Source organism: Melospiza georgiana, chromosome 29 (assembly GCF_028018845.1).
Source record: "Melospiza georgiana isolate bMelGeo1 chromosome 29, bMelGeo1.pri, whole genome shotgun sequence".
Taxonomy (NCBI): Eukaryota; Metazoa; Chordata; class Aves; order Passeriformes; family Passerellidae; genus Melospiza; species Melospiza georgiana.
In genome coordinates, this window is record NC_080458.1 from 5,906,044 (window position 1) to 5,926,174 (window position 20,131).

General features: G+C 71.1%; 2 protein-coding genes across 2 annotated transcripts; one reads left to right on the forward strand and one right to left on the reverse strand.

The window, feature by feature from the left end:
* Nucleotides 1-190: 190 nt before the first annotated feature.
* On the reverse strand, nucleotides 191-9,478 carry MAP3K12 (mitogen-activated protein kinase kinase kinase 12). The gene is made up of 14 exons (XM_058042102.1): nucleotides 9,415-9,478; nucleotides 7,768-8,099; nucleotides 7,170-7,353; nucleotides 6,332-6,523; nucleotides 5,697-5,855; nucleotides 4,958-5,116; nucleotides 4,643-4,751; nucleotides 3,815-3,924; nucleotides 3,530-3,646; nucleotides 2,959-3,096; nucleotides 2,035-2,473; nucleotides 1,759-1,829; nucleotides 1,424-1,676; nucleotides 191-369 (listed from the first exon to the last, which is right to left on the reverse strand). Exons 2-14 carry the CDS (start codon nucleotides 8,093-8,095, stop codon nucleotides 277-279), a joined length of 2,352 nt encoding a protein of 783 aa, XP_057898085.1. The 5' UTR covers nucleotides 8,096-8,099; nucleotides 9,415-9,478; the 3' UTR covers nucleotides 191-276.
* A 1,346-nt stretch (nucleotides 9,479-10,824) lies between these two features.
* Nucleotides 10,825-18,136, forward strand: TARBP2 (TARBP2 subunit of RISC loading complex). Its single transcript, XM_058042207.1, is given in 9 exon segments — nucleotides 10,825-10,880; nucleotides 11,894-12,063; nucleotides 12,510-12,609; nucleotides 13,177-13,274; nucleotides 13,729-13,802; nucleotides 15,851-15,968; nucleotides 16,043-16,170; nucleotides 17,133-17,325; nucleotides 17,917-18,136. Coding segments are annotated over 9 exon segments (1,092 nt in total). The 5' UTR covers nucleotides 10,825-10,827; the 3' UTR covers nucleotides 18,075-18,136.
* The last annotated feature ends 1,995 nt before the right edge of the window (nucleotides 18,137-20,131 follow it).

Sequence of the window (20,131 nt, forward strand, 5' to 3'; positions counted from 1 at the left end):
TTGAAATGGGAACCTGCTGTTGGTTCCGTTCCCTCTCTGCTCTTGCCCCCAACTCCCCTGGCACCTCCAGGAGCGACAAACCCCCCGTCCCCATTTTCCCCAGTCTGAACTGGGGCAGCTCCAGTAGGGCCTGCACAGACGGAGGGCTCCAGGACCCCCCTGCCCCGTTCCCCCAAGGCAGCAGCCGCAGTAGAGAGCGATAGATATTTATATAAATATTTGGGGCTGTACAAGTGAGGAGGGGGAGTGCAGGGGGGGGCTGTGGGGGCACGCAGGTCACAGGCCTGGGGGGGCGGTGGGCCGGGGGGGCCCCTCGCCGCTGCCTGAGTGATCGAGCTCCGCGCTGTCGCAGTCCGAGTCCTCGGAGACCTGGGGACGTGTGGCAATGGGACGGCCTGGGGACAGGGGACAGGGACCCCCAACCCACCCCATGGGGGCCATTCCTGGGGAGAGGGACCCCCGAACCATGGGGGCCATTCCTGGGGGACAGGGACCCCCCAACCCCATCCCACCGGGGCCACGCCTGGGGACAGGGACCCCCGAACCATGGGGGCCATTCCTGGGGGACAGGGACCCCCACCCACGGGGGCCATTGCTGGGGACAGGGACCCCCACCCACCCCACCGGGGCCACGCCTGGGGACAGGGACCCCCACCCACCGCACCGGGGCCATTCCTGGGGACAGGGACCCCCAACCCACCCCATGGGGGCCATTCCTGGGGGGCAGGGACCCCCACCCACCCCATGGGGGCCATGCCTGGGGACAGGGACCCCCAACCCACCCCACGGGGGCCATGTCTGGGGACAGGGACCCCCCCCCCCCCCACCCCACGGGGGCCATGCCTGGGGGCAGGGACCCCCACCCACCCCATGGGGGCCATGCCTGGGGACAGGGACCCCCACCCACCCCACGGGGGCTATTCCTGGGGACAGGGACCCCCACCCACCCCACGGGGGCCATGCCTGGGGACAGGGACCCCCACCCACCCCATGGGGGCCATTGCTGGGAGGCCCTACAGACCCCCTTCCCTTTGCCAATCCCACCCCATAGGGTCCGTTCCTGGGGGAGAGGGGTCCCCCCCTTCCCTTTGCCAATCCCACCCCACGGGGGCCATTCTGGGGTGAACAGGGACCTCCTTCCCTTTGCCACCCCACTGTGGGGGCTTGGGGACCCCCACCCCATGGGCACCATTCCTGGGGCCCTGTGGATCCTCTTCCCCTTGCCAACCCCACCTGGGGGGCTCAGGGGACCCCCACCCCATGGGGATCATTCCTGTGGGAAAGGGCCCTCCTTCCCTTTGCCCCCCCACCCCATAGGGTCCATTCCTGGGGGCCCTGTGGACCCCCTTCCCTTCGCCAACCCCATCTGGGGTGCTCGGGGGGCCCCCACTCCCCGGTGCCCACCCCTGGGTGGGGGTCTCACCTTGGTGGGGCTGAGCCCCCCGTGCCGGCGGCCGGGCCCGTCGGGCGGGGCCGCGTCCAGCGGGATCTCGGAGCCCTGGGACAGCAGATCCTCGGAGCGGTCATCGGGGCGCTCGTCCGTGTTGGTGCTGCCCACGTCGGGCGTGGCGCTGTGCGACGGCTCGCTCGTGTGGCCCTCGTCGCCGTCGCCGTCCGAGAAGTTCTCCGAGCTGAAGGTGGACAGCGACTGGCGCTTGCTCATCCCCGGGGGCCACCTGGGCAGGGGGCGGGCGGTGAGCGCAGGGGGCTCCAGCCCCCGCAGCGCTCCCCGTGTGCCCGGGCGGGGGTCGCACCCACCTCTGCCGCAGCGGCAGCTCCACCTCGCTGTCCACCTCGCCCTCCTCTTCCTCCGACGAGACGCCCCGTTTCTGGGGGCGCACGGAGAGGGTCCTGGGCTCCTCCTGAGCCCCTCAGGAAGGACCCCCCAGTGCTGACCCGCCCCCACCCCGCCAGGGACCCGGCAGTGCTGACGCCCCCTCCCCCAAGGATCCATCCCCCCTCCCACTTTGGGACGGCCCTGGGGTCTCCTCGCCCCCCCCCCCCCCAAAAGGGCCGCGGGGTCGGGGGTCTCACCTGCCCGCGGGTGACGGCCGCCCGGTACAGCAGGGCCGCGGGGGTCAGGTGCGTCCCGGCCGCGCCTCTGCCGCCCCGGCCGGCGCCGCTCTCCCGCTCGGGCTCCCCGGGCGTGGGGGGCTGCGCCGGGGGCGACCCCTGGCTGCCCGAGGCGCCCTCGGGCCCCGCGTCGGGCTCGGCGGCCGGGGGCGCGCCCGCGGCCTCCAGGGTGCCGCCGAGGATGTCGGGGCTGGCGGCGGCGGCGGGGGCGCCCCGCGGGGTCCCGGCCTCGGGCCCCGGCTCCGCGCAGCCGCCCCGCGGCCCCGCCTTGCGGTGGCGGCCCTTGGCGCGGCGGCTGCGCCCGGGGGACGGGGGGCCCTTGGGACACCCCGGCAGCGCCACCTGCGCCATGGCCGCGTCCAGCTTGGGCAGCAGCACCTCCGGCTTCAGGATGTCGGGGCTGGCACGGGAGGGACAGGGGCGAGGCTGTGGGAGGGGATCCAGCACCGCCGCCCCGGGACAGCCGCGGCCCCGCAGAGCCCCCTTCCCTCCCCGGGACACCTCCCCGGGGTCTGCAGGACCGGAGCCCCCCCGAAAGACCCCGGCCCCCACTCCGAGGTCCCAAATGCACACCCGGAGCATTTCTCCCCTCAAGAACCCAGACACCCCCAGTCCCCTAAACGACCCCAAATCCAGATTTCCCCACATCTGCACACCCAGAGCATCTCCCCCCTCCCCAAAGAGCCCAGACACCCCCACCCCAAAGAACGCCGTCCTCCCAGTCCCCTCAACGACCCCACAGCCAGGTCCCCAGACCCCCCCCACCTGCTGGACCCACACATCCGTGCCCCCCAACCCAAATCCCCGGCACCCCCATTTACCCCCATCTCCCCCCGCCCCAAACGCCCCAAGGTGCCCCCCCGAGGGACCCCCGCCCCCGCTCACCGCTTGCCGTGGGGCGAGAGCTTCTGGGGGACGTTTCGCTTCTTGATGAGGGTCTCGACGGCGTTGCCGTGCAGGAGCCCCCGCGGCACCCGCGGCTTGAAGAGCCCGGGGTAGCGCTTCTCCAGCGCCTGCTCCCGCCTGCACGGGCCACGCGTGGGCACCCGCGCCCTGCCCGGGGCAAGCGGGGCCCGGGGGGCGGCCACGGCCGGGGGGGAGCGGCCACGGGGTCAGGGATCGCCATGGGGGGGACAAAGAGCTGGCCATGGGCGGGGAGTGACCATGGGATGGGCACAGAGGGTGCTGAGGGTGCTGTTCGGGGGTGTCATTTGTGGAGGGTTATGATTGGGGGTGTCATTTCAGGGATTCTGTTTGGGGGTGTTCTTTGGGAGGAGTGAAGTTTGGGGCTGTTATTAAGGGAGTTTCTGTTTGGGGGTGTTATTTGTGGGTGTTCTTTGGGGGTGTTCTTTGGGAGGAGTGAAGTTTGGGGCTGTTATTTAGGGGAGTTTCTGTTTGGGGGTGTTATCTGTGGGGGCAGCTGTTTGGGGGCGCTGTTCGGGCGCTGCCCACCCACCTGAGCAGCTCCTTCTCCTTGAGCTCCAGCTGCAGCATGAGGGCGCTCAGCTCCATGTACAGGTTGTTGGCGCGCTCCAGTTTCCGCTCGTAGTGCTCCCGGATGTCCAGAGCGTGCCTGGGGACACGCGTGGCGTCAGCACCGCGCGGGGGACAGGGACAGCAGGGACAGGGACAGCAGGGACAGGGACAGCAGGGACAGGGACAGCGACCCAGCGCCCTCCCTGTGCCCCGCCAGCCCCTGCTGCCCCCCGGTCCCCTCCCAGCGCTCCCAGCACGGCCCCACCGCAGCTCCTCGCGCCGGCGGTTGATCAGCTCCTCCTCCAGCCGGTGCAGACACGTCCCCTCCGACTTGATCTTCTCGAAGTGCAGCTTCACCTCCTCCCGCCACTCGGCCTGCGGCACAGGGACAGCGCTGCCGTGACACCGGGCTGCGGCCACACCGGGCTCCGGCCACACCGGGCTCTGGCCACATTGGGCTCTGGCCACACCGGGCTCCAGCCACACCGGGCTCCGGCCACCTGGGCTCCAGCCACATCGGGCTCTGGTCACCCTGGGCTCCGGCCACACCGGGCTCTGGTCACCACCAGGCTCCGGCCACCTGGGCTCCGGTCACCACCAGGCTCCGGCCACACCGGGCTCTGGCCACATCGGGCTCCGGCCACCTCAGGCTCCGGCCACCCTGGGCTCTGGCCACCCTGAGCTCCGGCCACACCGGGCTCTGGCCACATTGGGCTCTGGCCACACCGGGCTCTGGTCAGCACCGGGCTCCGGCCACCCTGGGCTCCGGCCACACCGGGCTCTGGCCACACCGGGCTCCGGCCACACCGGGCTCTGGTCACCCTGGGCTCTGGCCACACCGAGCTCCGGTCACCACCAGGCTCCGGCCACACCGGGCTCCGGCCACACCGGGCTCCGGCCACACCGGGCTCTGGCCACATCGGGCTCCGGCCACACCGGGCTCTGGTCACCCTGGGCTCCGGCCACACCGGGCTCTGGCCACACCGGGCTCTGGCCACACCGCGCATCCAGGGCAGCGGGCACTGCGGGCACTGCGGGCACTGCGGGCCCTGCCCAGCCGGAGGAAGGGGGTCCATGCTGCCGGGGTCGGTACCTGGGATTTGAAGTAGGTCTCCTGCGGGGTGGAGAGGACGTCGGCCGAGGCGATGTCGAGGTGCAGCAGGATCTGGCGGAAGGACGGGCGGTTCCGGGGTTTGCTGTTCCTGGGGGGACAACACGGCGCTCAGGGGGGCTGGGGGGTCTCGGGGGGGTTCTGGGGGTGCTGAAGGTTTTGGGGACCAGGGGCAGAGAAGGGCGCACAGGGGTCCCCCCCTGCCCTGCCCACCCTGTCTGTGGCGGGGTCCCCCGTGGCACGGGTGCCCACAGAGGTGCCCAGGGTGTCCCTCGGGGTGGCCCCGCGGGCACTCACCAGCACTGGCGCAGCAGCACCTTGAAGCCGTCGGGGCAGCTGGAGGGCACGGGCAGGTGCAGGCTGTTGCTGCCCACGCCCCAGATGATGGCCGACGAGTCCACGTCCTTGTAGGGGATCTCGCCCGTCAGCAGCTCCCACAGCACCACCCCGAAGGACCTGTGGGCACCCGTGGGCCCCGTCACCCACGCAGGCCTCCTGCTGTCCCCTCACCTCTTCCCCCTCTGGTGTCCCCAGCGTCCCCACTCCTGCAGTCCCTGATGTCCCCTGGCCCTGCCACGTCACTCCCATTGTCCCGTGTCCCAGTCTCTGCCCCCCCATGTCCCCGGTGTCCCTCAGTGTCCCCAGTGTCCCCGGTGTGCCTCAGTGTCCCCGGTGTGCCTCAGTGTTCCCAGTGTCCCTGGTGTGCCTCAGTGTCCCCGGTGTCCCCAGTGTGCCTCAGTGTCCCCAGTGTCCCCGGTGTCCCTCAGTGTCCCTCAGTGTCCCCAGTGTCCTCGGTGTCCCTCAGTGTCCCCAGTGTCCCCGGTGTGCCTCAGTGTCCCTCAGTGTTCCCAGTGTCCCCAGTGTCCCTGGTGTCCCTCAGTGTCCCCGGTGTCCCCAGTGTGCCTCAGTGTCCCCAGTGTGCCTCAGTGTCCCCAGTGTCCCTGGTGTCCCCGGTGTCCCTCAGTGTCCCTGGTGTCCCCAGTGTCCCTGGTGTCCCTCAGTGTCCCCGGTGTCCCCAGTGTCCCCGTGGCCTCACCAGATGTCCACCTTCTCGGAGACGGGCTCGTTGCGGATGACCTCGGGGGCCATCCAGGCCACGGTGCCGGCGAAGGACATCTTGGTGCTCTTGTCAATGAGCTCCTTGGAGGTGCCGAAGTCCGAGATCTTCACCACGTCGTCGTAGGTGATGAGCATGCTGGGGACACGCGCTCAGCGCCACGCCAATGACACGCCAATGACACGCCAACGACACGCCAACGGCACGGGCACGGCACCGCCGCGGGCATGCAACTGCTGCGGGCACCAGCGGGTCATGGCATGGCGGGGACGGGCAGGGCAGGGGATGGCAGGCAGGGACAGGGGACAGCCAGCATGGGCAGGGACAGCGGTGACATGGACAGGGGACAGCACTGACACAGACACAGAACGGGACAGCACCCACACGGACACGGGAAACAAATCAGATGGAACAATGCCACCATGGACGTGGCACCAGCATGGATGTGATTCCACAACGGACATGGCACTACCGTGGGCACAATGCCAGCATGGACACTGCCCCACCACGGGCACGGGTCTGTCCCATGCCAGCACCGCTGTGCCGTGCACCCACCCCGCGCACGGCCCCACGCCCGGGGGTCCCCGGTGCCCCTTTCCCTGTCCCCGGCTCACTTGGGCGATTTGAGGTCGCGGTGGATGATCTTGTGCAGGTGCAGGTAGTTCATGCCGCCGGCGATGCCCATGGACCAGTCGACCAGCAGCGAGGGCGTGACCTTGCGGCCGGCGCGCAGCACCTCGTAGAGCTGGCCCTGGGCGCAGAACTCCATGATGATGCAGTAGCAGGGGGCCTGGGTGCACACGCCCCTGCGGGCACAGCGCCGCCTCAGCGCCCGCGGGGCCACCGGGCTCACAGGGGACACCCAGCACGGTGCCCCGGGCCGCGGTGGCCGTGACCTCTGTGGCCGTGCCCATGCTGGGCACCGTGTCCATGCCGTGCCCATTCCATGCGCATGCCATGCCTGTGCCATGTGCGTTCCATGTCCATGCCGTGCCCATTCCATGTGCATGCCATGCCTGTGCCATGTGCGTTCCATGTCCATGCCGTGTCCGTTCCATGTCCATTCCATGTCCATGCTGTGTCCATGCCATGTGTATGCTGTGTCCATGCCATGTGCATTCCATGTCCATGCCGTGTCCATTCCATACCCATTCCATGTCCATGCCGTGCCCATTCCATGTCCACGCCATATCCATGCTGTGCCCATTCCATGTCCATGCAGTGCCCATGCAGTGCCCATGCCCTGTCCATGCCATGTCCATTCCATGCCCATGCCATGCCCATGTTCTAGCGTGCTCCATGCCCCATGCCATGCCCATGTCCCATTCCTGCAGTGTCCCCCTGTCCGTGCTGTCCCTTCCCATGCTGTCCCCCTGTCCGTGCTGTCCCCCTGCCCGCAGTGTCCCCCTGCCCATGCTGTCCCCGTGCCGCGGTGCCAGCAGCCCCTCTCACTTGAAGGTGATGATGTTGGGGTGCTTGAGCTTGCGCAGGTGTTTGATGTCGGTCTCCTTGAGGTCCCGCACCTTCTTCACGGCCACCTCCTCGCCGTGGAAGCGGCCCAGGAACACGGCGCCCTGCGCGCCGCTGCCCACCCACTGCAGGTCCAGGATCTCCTCGAACGGCACCTCCCAGGGGTCTGCGGGCACGGGGGGCGGGCACCCACGGCTCAGCAGGACCCCCACCCATGGCTCAGCACATGGCACCCACAGCCACGGCACCCATGGCTCAGCAGGACCCCCACACATGGCACCCACACCCATGGCACCCACAGCCCCCTGGAACCCCCACACATGGCACCCCCACCATGGCACCCAGAGCCCCCCGGTACCCCCAGCCCTGGCACCCCCACACCCACACCCCTCCTTTGCCCCCCGCACCCCTGGTTTTGCCCTTCACCCCCTCTTTTCCCCTCACACCCCCCCTTTATGCCCTTGGACCCTGCTTTGAAGCTCCTTTGCCCCCTCACCCCCGTTTACCCCTTCCCCCCATTCTTTACCCGTTTACCCCTTTCTCCCGGTGCCCCCTGCCCCCCCGGTGCCCCGGCGCTCACCCTCGGGCGGGTGCTTGTGCTCGGCCGCGTACGCTTTGCCGATCATGGTCCACACGGGCTTGAGGCAGCCGAAGAGCCCCTCGAGGAAGCCGCCCCCGGCCTGGCAGCGCAGGTGGGCGGCGTCGGCCGCCAGCGGCCCCGCGGCCTCGGGGCCGAGCTCGGGGCCCCGGGCGCCCCCGCGGCGGGGCCAGGCCTCGGGGGGCGCGCTGGGCGCCGGCAGCACATCCCGCAGCACGCACTGCGTGGGGGTCAGCTCCTGCTCGGGGGTCCCGTCCGACGGCAGCGCCAGCGACGGCGACGGGGTGCGGGTCTCGTGCAGGCAGGCCATGGGGCTGGGGGTGAGGGGTCAGCGGGGATGGAGACCCCCAAATTGGGGTGAGGGGGCAGCGGGGATGGGGCAGGCAGGCCGTGGGGCTGGGGGCGAGGGCAGCGGGGATGGAGACCCCCAAACTGGGGTGAGGGGCAGCGGGGGTGGGGCAGGTAGGCCATGGGGCTGGGGTGAGGGGGCAGCGGGGATGGAGACCCCCAAATTGGGGCGCGGGGCAGCGGGGATGGGGCAGGCAGGCCATGGGGCTGGGGTGAGGGGGCAGCGGGGCACCCCCAGAACTGGGGCGAGCGGGCAGCGGGGCCCTGGGCACCCCCGGAAATGGCGGTGACCCCGCACGCGTGTGTGACCCCCCCGTGCCCGCGGGACCCCCAAACACGCGTGTGACCCCTCTGCCCCCCCCACCGCCCCTCCCGCCGGGCCAGCCCCGGGCACGCTCGGGGTAAACTGAGGCACGAGGGGTCCCCGGGAGGGGGGGGGGGACGGTCGCCATGGCAACAGCGCGGCCGGCGATGATGTCATCACTGGAATTGGGGGGTTGGGGCGGGGGAGGGGCCGAGCGTCACCCCGAGGGACCCGCGGGGGAGGGGGCGCCTCCCGCCCCTCCAGGTGTCGCGCGTGTCCCCCCGCGGTGACATCACGTCACACGGTGACGTCATCCCGGTAAGGGATGGGGCCTCCCCCCTCCCCACCCCCGGGGAAACTGAGGCAGGAGCGGGGGGCGCGACCCGGGGGGGGCCGGGACAGAGCGGGGGGGGCGGCACTGGCGACAGGCGACAGCGGCGGGCCCGTGTCGCGACAGCGCAGCGCGGGAGGAGGGAGCGGGGGCGGAACAGCGCCCCCGCCGGCGCGTCGTGTCGGGACATGGCGCCCTGTCGCGACATGGGGGGGGTGACAGGGGCTGGGGGGGGCACGCGCGTGCACAGGGGGGTTGCGCGCTCCGGGGGAACCCGCGGGCACGCGCAGGGCCCGGCGGGCGCGCGCACACGCACCTCCGCCGTTTGCACGCGCGCGTGCAAGGGGTCACGAGCGCGCGCACGGCCGGGGGGGGGGGATGGGAATGGGGGGGTCAGGCGCGTGCACGCGCGCGTGCAAGGGGGGGTCACGCGCGTGCAAGAGGCCGCGCGCATCCCCTCCCCCCCCCCCCCCGGTCCCCCCGGCCCCCCCGCGCCCAGGGGGGAGGGGAGGGCGCGGCCCCCCCGGGCCTGGGGGGGGTCCCGGTGATTGATGGGGGGGTCCCGAGCCCCCCCCGCGCCCCCCCGGCGCCGCCGCCCCCTCCCCATCCCGCGCATCCCGGCCCTGCCCCCTCCCCATCCCGGTACCTGGGGGGCTCCGGGCCCTGCCCGGCGGCGCCGCTGCTGCCGGGGGGTCCCGGCGGGTCCCGGGGCCGGGGGGGCCCGGCGCTGCCCGTGCTGCGGGGCTGGGCCCGGCGGGCGGGGCCGGTACCGGGGCCGGGGCCGCGGTCGGGGCGAGCGGCGAGAACGGCCCCGCCCGACGGGAACGGCCCCGCCCCGGCCCCGCCCCGCGCACCGGAGAGACCGGCACGGGCACCGGCAGCCCCCCCGGCTGCGCCCCGGCACCGCGGTGCTGCACCGGGACCCGGCCGGGACCGCACCGGAACCCCGGTACCGCCCCGGGAACCGCCGCAGCGGAGAGACCGGCACCGGGACCCCGATACCGCACCGGGACCCGGATACCGCACCGGGACCCGGTCACCGAACCGGGATCCGGACACCGAACCGGGACCCCGATACCGAACCGGGACCCGGATAGAGACTGGCACCAGGCCCGGATACCGAACCGGGACCCGGATACCGCACTGGAACTCGGATAGTGCAGCGGGACCCGGATACCGAACCGGGACCCGGTTACCGAACTAGGCCGAGATTCTGAGCGGGACCTGCGCTCTGACACCGGCATCGCTCCCGGGCCTGCACCGGCACCGGCACCTCCCGGCGTCAGCACCGGGACTCCAGCCCCGGCCCTGCCGGTGCCGCCGTGACCCCGCCGGTACCGACACCAGCACACGGGGCACCGGGGCCAGCCCAGTGCTCCCAGTACGGTGTCCCAGTGCTCCCAGTACGGTGTCCCTCCATCCCCAGCGCTCCCGGTGTGATCTCAGCGCTCCCACTCTGACCCGTGCCACCTCTGCCCCACTGTCCCCGCTGTCCCCATGTCCCAACTGTCCCCCATGGTCCTCATTGTCCCCATTATCCCCCACTGTCTCCACTGTTCGCACTGTCCCCATTGTCCCCCATCTACGCACTGTCCCCATTATCCCCCATTACCCCCATTATTCCCCACTGTCTCCACTGTTCGCACAGTCCCCATTGTCCCCACAGTCCCCACTGCCCCCATTGTCCCCATTAACCACCATTATCCCTCACTGTCCCTCACTGTCCCCATTACCCCCCACTGTCTCCACTGTCCCTCACTGTCCCCATTATCCCCCACTGTCTCCACTGTCCCCATTGTCCCCTGACCCCTCTCGGGGGAAACTGAGGCACGGCCCCTTTCCCGCCCCTCCAGCACCACGTGACCCCGCTTCCCGCCTCCTCCGCGCTCCCGCCCTCCCCTTGGCGCGGGGGGTTATGGGAAGCGTAGTCCTCCGGCGGGCTGGCGGGGGCTGGGCGCGCTGCGGGCGGACTACAGTTCCCATCGCCCCCAGCGCGGCGCGGCGCTCCCGTGATGCCGCGCGCCCCCTGGCGGCGCGGGCGGCGGCCGGAGCGGCGGGGATGAGCGAGGAGGGGGCGGGCGGGGCCCGGCGGAGCGGCGGCGCCTTCCCCAGGTACCGGGACCCCCGGGGCTGCCCGGGGCCCTGCGGCACCGCCCGGCACCGCCGGGGCCCTCCGGGGCTGCCCGGCACCGCCCGGGCCCCGCGCTGGCGGCGGCGGGCGGGGGGCGGCGGCGGCCTAGGCCGGGCTCGGGCGGGGAGGGGAGAGGGAGGGGGGACAGGGCTGTCCCGGCGGTGTGGGACGGTGCCGGCCCTGCCCGTGTCCCGGCGGTGTGGGACAGGGCCATCCCCTGCCCGTGTCCCCGCAGTGTGGGACAGGGCCATCCCCTGCCCGTGTCCCCGCGGTGTGGGACAGGGCCATCCCTGCCCGTGTCCCCGCGGTGTGTGGCACTGCCATCCCTGCCCGTGTCCCCGCGGTGTGTGGCACTGCCACCCCTGTCCCCGTGTGCCCGCGCTGTGGGACAGGGCCATCCCTGCCCGTGTCCCCGCGCTGTGTGGCACTGCCATCCGTGCCCGTGTCCGCGCGGTGTGTGGCACTGCCATCCCTGTGCCCGCGGTGTGTGGCACTGCCATCCCTGTCCCCGTGTCCCCGCGGTGTGTGGCACTGCCATCCCTGTCCCCGCGGTGTGGGACGGTGCCACCCCTGCCCGTGTCCCCGCGTTGTGTGGCACTGCCATCCGTGCCCGTGTCCCCGCGGTGTGTGGCACTGCCATCCCTGTCCGTGTCCTCGCGGTGTGTGGCACTGCCATCCGTGCCCGTGTCCCCGCGGTGTGTGGCACTGCCATCCCCGTGCCCGTGTCCCGGCCGTGGCTCGCGTGTGTCCCAGCTGGCAGTGCCACACCCCCACGCCGTGCCGGGGTTCCATCCGCGTCCCTGTGTCCCCAGGCTGTGTGGCAGTGCCACCGCTTCCCCTCACACTGCTGGGGCTCCATCCCCGTCCCCGTGTCACCGCATCACGCACAAATGCCACCCCATGTCCCCCCCGTGTCCCTGTCCCCGCCGTGCCCGTGTCCCCGTGTGCCCGTGCCCCCGTGTCCCCGTCGCTGACGGTGTCGGTGTCCCCGCAGCCTGGAGCAGATGGTGGCGGCCAGCCCCGGCAAGACGCCCATCAGCCTCCTGCAGGAGTATGGCACTCGCCTAGGCCGCACCCCGGGCTACGACCTGCTCAAGGCCGAGGGCCAGGCGCACCAGCCCAACTTCACCTTCCGCGTCACGCTCGGGGACATCAGCTGCACCGGTGCGACCCCGGGGAGCCCCCACAGACACCCTGGGCCACCCTGTCCCTGCTGTCCCTGCTGTCCCTGCTGTCCCCTCGGGGACATCAGCTGCACCGGTGGGACCCTGGGGAGCCCCACAGACACCCTGTCCCTTCTCTCCCCTCCCTGTCCCTCTTGTCCCCTTGGGGACATCACCAGTGGGTCCCTTGACCCCCAGGACACTTGGGGGGCTCCCACAACTGTCCTGGGCCTCCCTGTCCCTCTTGTCCCCTCCCTGTCCCTCTTGTCCCCTTGGGGACATCACTGTGCCACTGACCCCAAACCTCCCCGTGTCCCCTGTGTGTCCCTGCTGTCCCCTGAGTGTCCCCTGTGTGTCCCTGCTGTCCCTGCTGTCCCTGATGTCCCCTGAGTGTCCCCAGTGTCCCCTGCTGTCCCTGCTGTCCCTGAGTGTCCCCGTGTCCCCCAGGGCAGGGTCCCAGCAAGAAGGCGGCCAAGCACAAGGCGGCCGAGGTGGCCCTGAGGCTGCTCAGAGGGGGGGGGGCCATGCTGGAGCCCCTGGAGCACAGGTGGGGCTGGGGGGCACTGGGGGGGCTCTGGGGGGCTCTGTGGGGAGGGGGTACCCAAAGGGGGCTGGGGGGGCTCTGGGGGTACCCGGGTTTGGGGGGCTCTGTGGGGAGGGGGTACCCAAAGGGGGCTGGGGGGTCCTGCGGGGTGTGAGGGCTCTGCTGAGCTCGGGGGGGGCTCCCAGGGGACTCTGGGGGGGTCTGGGTACTCTGGGGGTTACGGGGGGTCTGAGGAGTTTGGGGTTCCGGGGGGTCTGGGGGCTCCCAGGGCAGTTTGGGGGTCCCGGGAGGGGTCTGGGCAGTCTGGCGGTGCCTGGGGGGCTCTGGGGGGATCCCCGTAATGCCGGGGGGGTCTCTGGGTTCCGGGGGCTCTGGGGGTCCCGCAGTGCCTGTGGGGGTCTCTGGGTTCTGGGGGCTCTGGGGGTCCCGCAGTGCCTGTGGGGGTCTCTGGGTTCCAGGGAGGGCTCTGGGGGTCCCCGTAATGCCGAGGGGGTCTCTGGGTTCCAGGGGGGGCTCTGGGGGTCCCGCAGTGCCTGTGGGGGTGTCTCTGACCCCTGCCCCCCCCCCCAGCTCTCCGTTCCCCCCGGAGCCCCCCACAGAGCCCGGCCCCGCCGCGCCCCCCCCGGCCCCGCCCGCGGCCCCGCCCGCGCCCAGGTAAGGGGGGCCCCGTGTGCCCCGCCCAGTGCCCCCCGACCCCGCTGTGTGCCCCCCCCCCCAGTGCCCCCCGACCCCCCTGTGCCCCCCATGGGCCGTGGGTGCCCCCCTGACCCCCCTGTGCCCCCTGACCCCTCTGTGCCTCCCATGGGCTGTGGGTGCCCCCTGACCCCCCCTGTGCCCCCTGTGCCCCCCCAATGGGGCTGTGGGTGCCCCCCGACCCCCCTGTGTGCCCCCCCCCCAGTGCCCGCCAACCCCTCTGTGCCCCCCCCATGGGCCGTGGGTGCCCCCTGTGCCCCCTGACCCCCCTGTGCCCCCCAGTGGGGCTGTGGGTGCCCCCTGACCCCCCTGTGCCCCCCCTGACCCCGCTGTGCCCCCCATGGGCTGTGGGTGCCCCCTGACCCCCCTGTGCCCCCTGTGCCCCCCAATGGAGCCGTGGGTGCCCCCTGACCCCGCTGTGCCCCACAGGGGCCCCCCCCCTGGAGATGAAGGCGCCGGTGTCCCCCCCCCAGGCCGAGTGTAACCCCGTGGGGGCTCTGCAGGTGGGTGCCACCCCCGGGAGGGGACACCACAGGGGACACCACAGGGGACACGAGGGGACACCAAGCCCCCCTGCGCCCGGCCGGGGTGGGGGGACACGGTGGGGTTTGGGGGCTCTTGTCCCTTTTGGGACATTGTTCCTGTTGTGGGGACAGTCACCTCCTCCTGGGGACAGTCACCGCCTTTTTGGGGCCAATTATCCCCTTTTAGGGACAGTCATTCCCCTTTTGGGGCCAATTATCCCCTTTTAGGGACAGTTATTCCATTTTGGGGCTGCTCATCCCCTTTTAGGGACGGTCATTCCCCTTTTGGGGCTGCTCGCCCCATCTAGGGACAGTTATTCCTGCTCTGGGTGGGTTATCCCTCCTTTGGGGACAGTTATCCCCGTTTGGGGCTGGTTATCCCCGTTTTGGGGCCGGTTATCCCCGTTTGGGGCCGGTTATCCCTGTTTGGGGCCGGTTATCCCCATTTTGGGGCCGGTTATCCCCGTTTTGGGGCCGGTTATCCCCGTTTGGGGCCGGTTATCCCCGTTTGGGGCCGGTTATCCCCGTTTGGGGCTGGTTATCCCCGTTTTGGGGCCGGTTATCCCCGTTTTGGGCCGGTTATCCCCGTTTTGGGCCGGTTATCCCCGTTTTGGGGCCGGTTATCCCCGTTTTGGGCCGGTTATCCCCATTTTGGGGCCGGTTATCCCCGTTTTGGGGCCGGTTATCCCCGTTTTGGGGCCGGTTATCCCCGTTTGGGCCGGTTATCCCCGTTTTGGGGCCGGTTATCCCCATTTTGGGCTGGTTATCCCCGTTTTGGGGCCGGTTATCCCCGTTTTGGGGCCGGTTATCCCCGTTTTGGGGCCGGTTATTTGCATTTTGGGCCGTTTATCCCCAATTTGGGCCGTTTATCCCCGTTTTGGGGCCGGTTATCCCCGTTTTGGGGCCGGTTATCCCCGTTTTGGGCCGGTTATCCCCATTTTGGGCCGGTTATCCCCATTTTGGGGCCGGTTATCCCCGTTTTGTGCCAGTTATCCCCGTTTTGTGCCAGTTATCCCCGTTTTGGGCCGGTTATCCCCGTTTTGGGCCGGTTATCCACGTTTGGGGCTGGTTATCCCCGTTTTGGGGCCGGTTATCCCCGTTTTGGGCCGGTTATCCCCGTTTGGGGCCGGTTATCCCCATTTTGGGCCGGTTATTTGCATTTTGGGCCGGTTATCCCTGTTTTGGGCCGGTTATCCCCGTTTTGGGGCCGGTTATCCCCGTTTGGGGCCGGTTATCCCCATTTTGGGGCTGGTTATCCCCGTTTTGGGGCCGGTTATCCCCGTTTGGGCCAGTTATCCCTGTTTTGGGCCGGTTATCCCCGTTTCGGGGCTGGTTATCCCCGTTTTGGGCCGGTTATCCCCGTTTCGGGGCTGGTTATCCCTGTTTTTGGGCCGGTTATCCCCGTTTTGGGCCGGTTATCCCCGTTTTGTGCCAGTTATCCCCGTTTGGGGCCGGTTATCCCCATTTTGGGGCCGGTTATCCCCGTTTCGGGGCCGGTTATCCCCATTGGGGCCGGTTATCCCCGTTTTGGGCCGGTTATCCCCGTTTTGGGGCCGGTTATCCCCGTTTTGGGGCCGGTTATTTGCATTTTGGGGCCGGTTATCCCCATTTTGGGCCGGTTATCCCCGTTTTGGGCCGGTTATCCCCATTTTGGGCCGGTTATCCCTGTTTGAGGCCGGTTATCCCCATTTTGGGCCGGTTATCCCCACTTTGGGGCTGGTTATCCCCGTTTTGGGCCGGTTATCCCCATTTTGGGCCGGTTATCCCCGTTTTGGGGCCGGTTATCCCCGTTTGGGGCCGGTTATCCTCATTTTGGGTCGGTTATCCCCGTTTGGGGCCGGTTATCCCCGTTTTGGGCCGGTTATCCCCGTTTCGGGGCCGGTTATCCCCGTTTTGTGCCAGTTTTCCCCGTTTTGGGCCGGCTGTCTCAGGTTTGGCGCGCGTTGCCCCGCCGATGGCGGCTCGGGGCTGTCCCCCCGTGGCACGGCGGTGTCCCCAGCGCTGTCCCTGTCCCCGTGTCCCCTCAGGAGCTGGTGGTGCAGAAGGGCTGGCGCCTGCCCGAGTACACGGTGACGCAGGAGTCGGGGCCGGCGCACCGCAAGGAGTTCACCATGACGTGCCGGGTGGAGCGCTTCGTGGAGATCGGTGAGGGCGGCGCGGGGGTCCTGGGGGTCCCAGGGGGTCCCAGGGGGTCCCGGCTCACCCCCGGCCCCCCGCAGGCAGCGGCACCTCCAAGAAGCTGGCCAAGCGCAACGCGGCCGCCAAGATGCTGGTGAGGATCCACAACGTGCCCATGGAGCCGCGCGACGGCAGCGAGGCCGAGGGCGAGGAGGACCAGTTCAACATGGTACTGGGGGCACTGGGGGGGAAACGGCCACCCAGAGACACCCAGAGACACCCCTGGGTCACCCAGAGCCACCCAGAGCCACCCAGAGACACCCAGAGACACCCAGAGACACCCAGAGACACCCAGAGACACCCAGAGACACTCAGAGACACCCAGAGACACCCCTGGGTCACCCAGAGACACCCAGAGACACCCAGAGACACCCAGAGACACTCAGAGACACCCAGAGACACCCCTGGGTCACCCAGAGACACCCAGAGACACCCAGAGACACCCCTGGGTCACCCAGAGACACCCCTGGATCACTTAGAGCCACCCAGAGACACCCAGAGACACCCTGGGTCACCCAGAGACACCCAGAGCCATCCCCGGGGTCACCCAGAGTCACCCAGAGACACCCAGAGACACCCAGAGACACTCAGAGTCACCCTGGGTCACCCAGAGACACCCAGAGACACCCAGAGACACCCCTGGGTCACCCAGAGCCACCCAGAGACACCCAGGGTCACCCAGAGACACCCAGAGTCACCCAAAGACACCCAAAGACACCCAGAGCCATCCCCGGGGTCACCCAGAGACACCCAGAGACACCCCTGGGTCACCCAGAGACACCCAGAGTCACCCTGGATCACCTAGAGACACCTAGAGTCACCCAGAGCCACCCAGAGACACCTAGACTCACCCCTGAGTCAACCAGAGTCACCCCAGAGACACCCAGAGCCACCCTGGATCACCCAGAGTCCCCCTGGGTCACCCAGAGCCCCCCAGAGCCACCCCAGAGCCACCCCACAGTCCCCAGAGTCCCCCTGGGTCACCCAGAGCCCCCCGAGTCCCCTGTGCCCCCTGCTGCAGGCCGTGGGGAGGGGCCCCCTGTGTTTGGGGTTCTGGGTGGTTCTGGGGGGCTCGGGGCGGAGCCGGGGCTGGGCGGGTCCCCGAGCCCCCCGTGCCGTGCCGCTCCCCAGGCGTGCCCGCGGCTGGAGGGGCTGCGGGGCCGCGCCCCCGGCTGCACGTGGGACGCGCTGCGCAACTCGGCGGGCGAGAAGCTGGGCCAGCTGCGGGGCCGGGGCGGCAGCGCCGCCGCAACGGGGGGCGCCTGCGCGCTGCTGCAGGAGCTCTCGGAGGAGCAGAGCTTCGCCATCAGCTACCTGGACATCGGTGAGCCCCGAGCCCCTCAGTGCTGCCCTGTGCCCCTCAGCCCTGCCCTGTGCCCCCCCAGACCTGCCCCGAGCCCCTCAGCCCTGCCCGGTGCCCCCCAGCCCTGCCCTGTGCCCCTCAGCCCTGCCCTGTGCCCCCTTAGCGCTGCCCGGAGCCCCTCAGCCCTGCCCTGTGCCCCCTCAGCCCTGCCCTGTGCCCCTCAGCCCTGCCCTGTGCCCCTCAGCGCTGCCCTGTGCCCCTCAGCCCTGCCCCGAGCCCCCCAGCGCTGCCCTGTGCCCCTCAGCCGTGCCCTGTGCCCCTCAGCCCTGCCCTGTGCCCCTCAGCCCTGCCCTGTGCCCCCTTAGCGCTGCCTGGAGCCCCTCAGCCCTGCCCTGTGCCCCCCCAGCCCAGCCCTGTGCCCTCCAGCCCTGCCCTGTGCCCCTCAGCCCTGCCCTGTGCCCCTCAGCCCTGCTCGGAGCCCCCCAGCCCTGCCCTGTGCCCTCAACTGTGCCCTGTGCCCCCCAGCCCTGCCCTGTGCCCCCCAGCCCTGCCCGGTGCCCCGCGGGTGCCCTGGGGGTGCCCGGGGCCGTGGGTGACCCGCTGTGCCCGCAGACGCGCTGAGCCTCAGCGGGCTGCACCAGTGCCTGGTGGAGCTCTCCACGCAGCCGACCACGGTGTGCCACGGCTCGGCCCCGTCCCGCGACGGCGCCCGCGCCCAGGCGGCCCGGAACGCGCTGCAGTACCTGCGCATCATGGCCGGCGGCAAGTGAGCCCCGCGGGGCAGCGAGGGCTGCCCGGGCAATCCAGCCCTGCCCGGGGCAATCCAGCCGTGCCCGGGGCAGTCCAGCTGTGCCCGGGGCAATCCACCGGGGCAATCCAGCCGTGCCCGGGGCAGTCCAGCCGTGCCCGGGGCACTCCAGCCCTGCCCGGGCACTCCAGTGCTGCCCGGGGCACTCCAGACCAGCCCGGGGCAATCCAGCCGTGCCCGGGGCACTCCAGCCCTGCCCGGGGCAATCGAGCCCTGCCCAGGGCAGTCCAGCTGTGCCCGGGGCACTCCAGCACTGCCCGGGGCAATCCAGCCGTACCCGGGGCACTCCAGCGCTGCCCAGGGCAATCCAGCCGTGCCCGGGGCACTCCAGCGCTGCCCAGGGCAATCCAGCCGTACCCGGGGCACTCCAGCACTGCCCGGGGCAATCCAGCCGTACCCGGGGCACTCCAGCGCTGCCCAGGGCAATCCAGCCGTGCCCGGGGCACTCCAGCGCTGCCCGGGGCACTCCAGCCCTGCCCGGGGCACTCCAGCCCTGCCCGGGGCACTCCAGCGCTGCCCGGGGCAGTCCAGCCCTGCCCGGGGCAATCGAGCCCTGCCCAGGCCAATCGAGCCCTGCCCAGGCCAATCCAGCCCCGCCGGGGGGCACTCCAGCCGTGCCCGGGGCAATCCAGCCCTGCCCGGGGCAATCTATGCCCTCCCGGGGCAATCCGTCCCCTCCCGGGGCACTCCATCCCCGCCGGGCCCGGGCACTGCCCCCGGAGCCGCCCCCGGGCAGCGCTCGGACCCCCGGACTCGGCCCCACCCGCGGCCACCGCCCCGACCCCGCTGCGGGTGCACGGACAGACAGACAGACAGACAGACGGACGGACCTCAGGGCCCGGGGCCCCCCTCCGTCCTGGCCCCCCGTTCTGGAGGGCCCCGGGTGCCATCGGCCCCCCAGAATAAAGCTGGGGGGGTTTGTACGCCCCGAGTCGGTGTCTGCTTGGGGCCGGGGCCCGGGAGGGGCAGAAACAGAGCGAGGGCTCGGGCGGGGGCACAAATCCTTTATTGGGGGGCAGACGGAGCCCCCGAGGGCTCGGGTGGGGCACAAATCCTTTATTGGGGGGCGGATGGAGCCCCGAGGGCTCGGGTGGGGGCACAAATCCTTTATTGGGGTACGGACGGAGCCCCCGAGGGCTCGGGCAGGGGCACAAATCCTTTATTGGGGGGCAGAAGGAGCCCCTGAGGGCTCGGGCGGGGGCACAAATCCTTTATTGGGGGGCAGATGGAACCCCTGAGGGGCCGGGCAGGGGCACAAATCCTTTATTGGGGGGCGGATGGAGCCCCCGAGGGCTCGGGCGGGGGCACAAATCCTTTATTGGGGGGCGGATGGAGCCCCCCAGGGGCCGGGCCGGGCTCGGGCTCAGCGGCGGCGGCCGAAGCGCTGCGGGGTCGCCGTGGTCCAGCACGGGGCCGCCGGGGGGTCCCAGCTGCGGGGGCTGAGCCGGGCCTGGGGACCCCCCTGCAGCCCCCAGCCCCACCCGCCGGGGACACGGCACCGTTCATCCGCACCGGGGACGCGATGGGGACAGAGGGACGGGGATGGACGGACGGACGGATGGGAATGGGCCGAACAGGGACACGAGATGGGGACCCCATCCCCGCACCACCGACCCTTCTGCGGCCCCCCAAACCCCCCCGGTCCCTCCCCACCTCCCGCTGACCCCGAGCCCGTCCCCGGTGCCCCCCGGAGCCCCCGGCCGGGCCCCGTCCCCGCTCACCTGGGCCGGGCGGCCTCGGGGGCGCGGCCGGGGCGCCGCAGGGACCGGAGCAGCGCTCCCAGGGCGGCGGCGGCCTGAGGCGGGGGAGCAGCGGGGCTCACAGCGGCCCTGGAACCGCGCAGCGACCCCCGACCCCAGCCCCGAGCACCCCCCACAAACCGGAGCCGGCGGCGCGGCCGGGCCGGGGCTCACCGGGGCCGGGCCGGGGGTCCCGGGGGACGGCGGGAGCGGCCCCGGCCCCGCCGCCGTTAATGAAACCCATTCAGCAGCCGCGACAGCCGCCGCCGGGGACGGACGA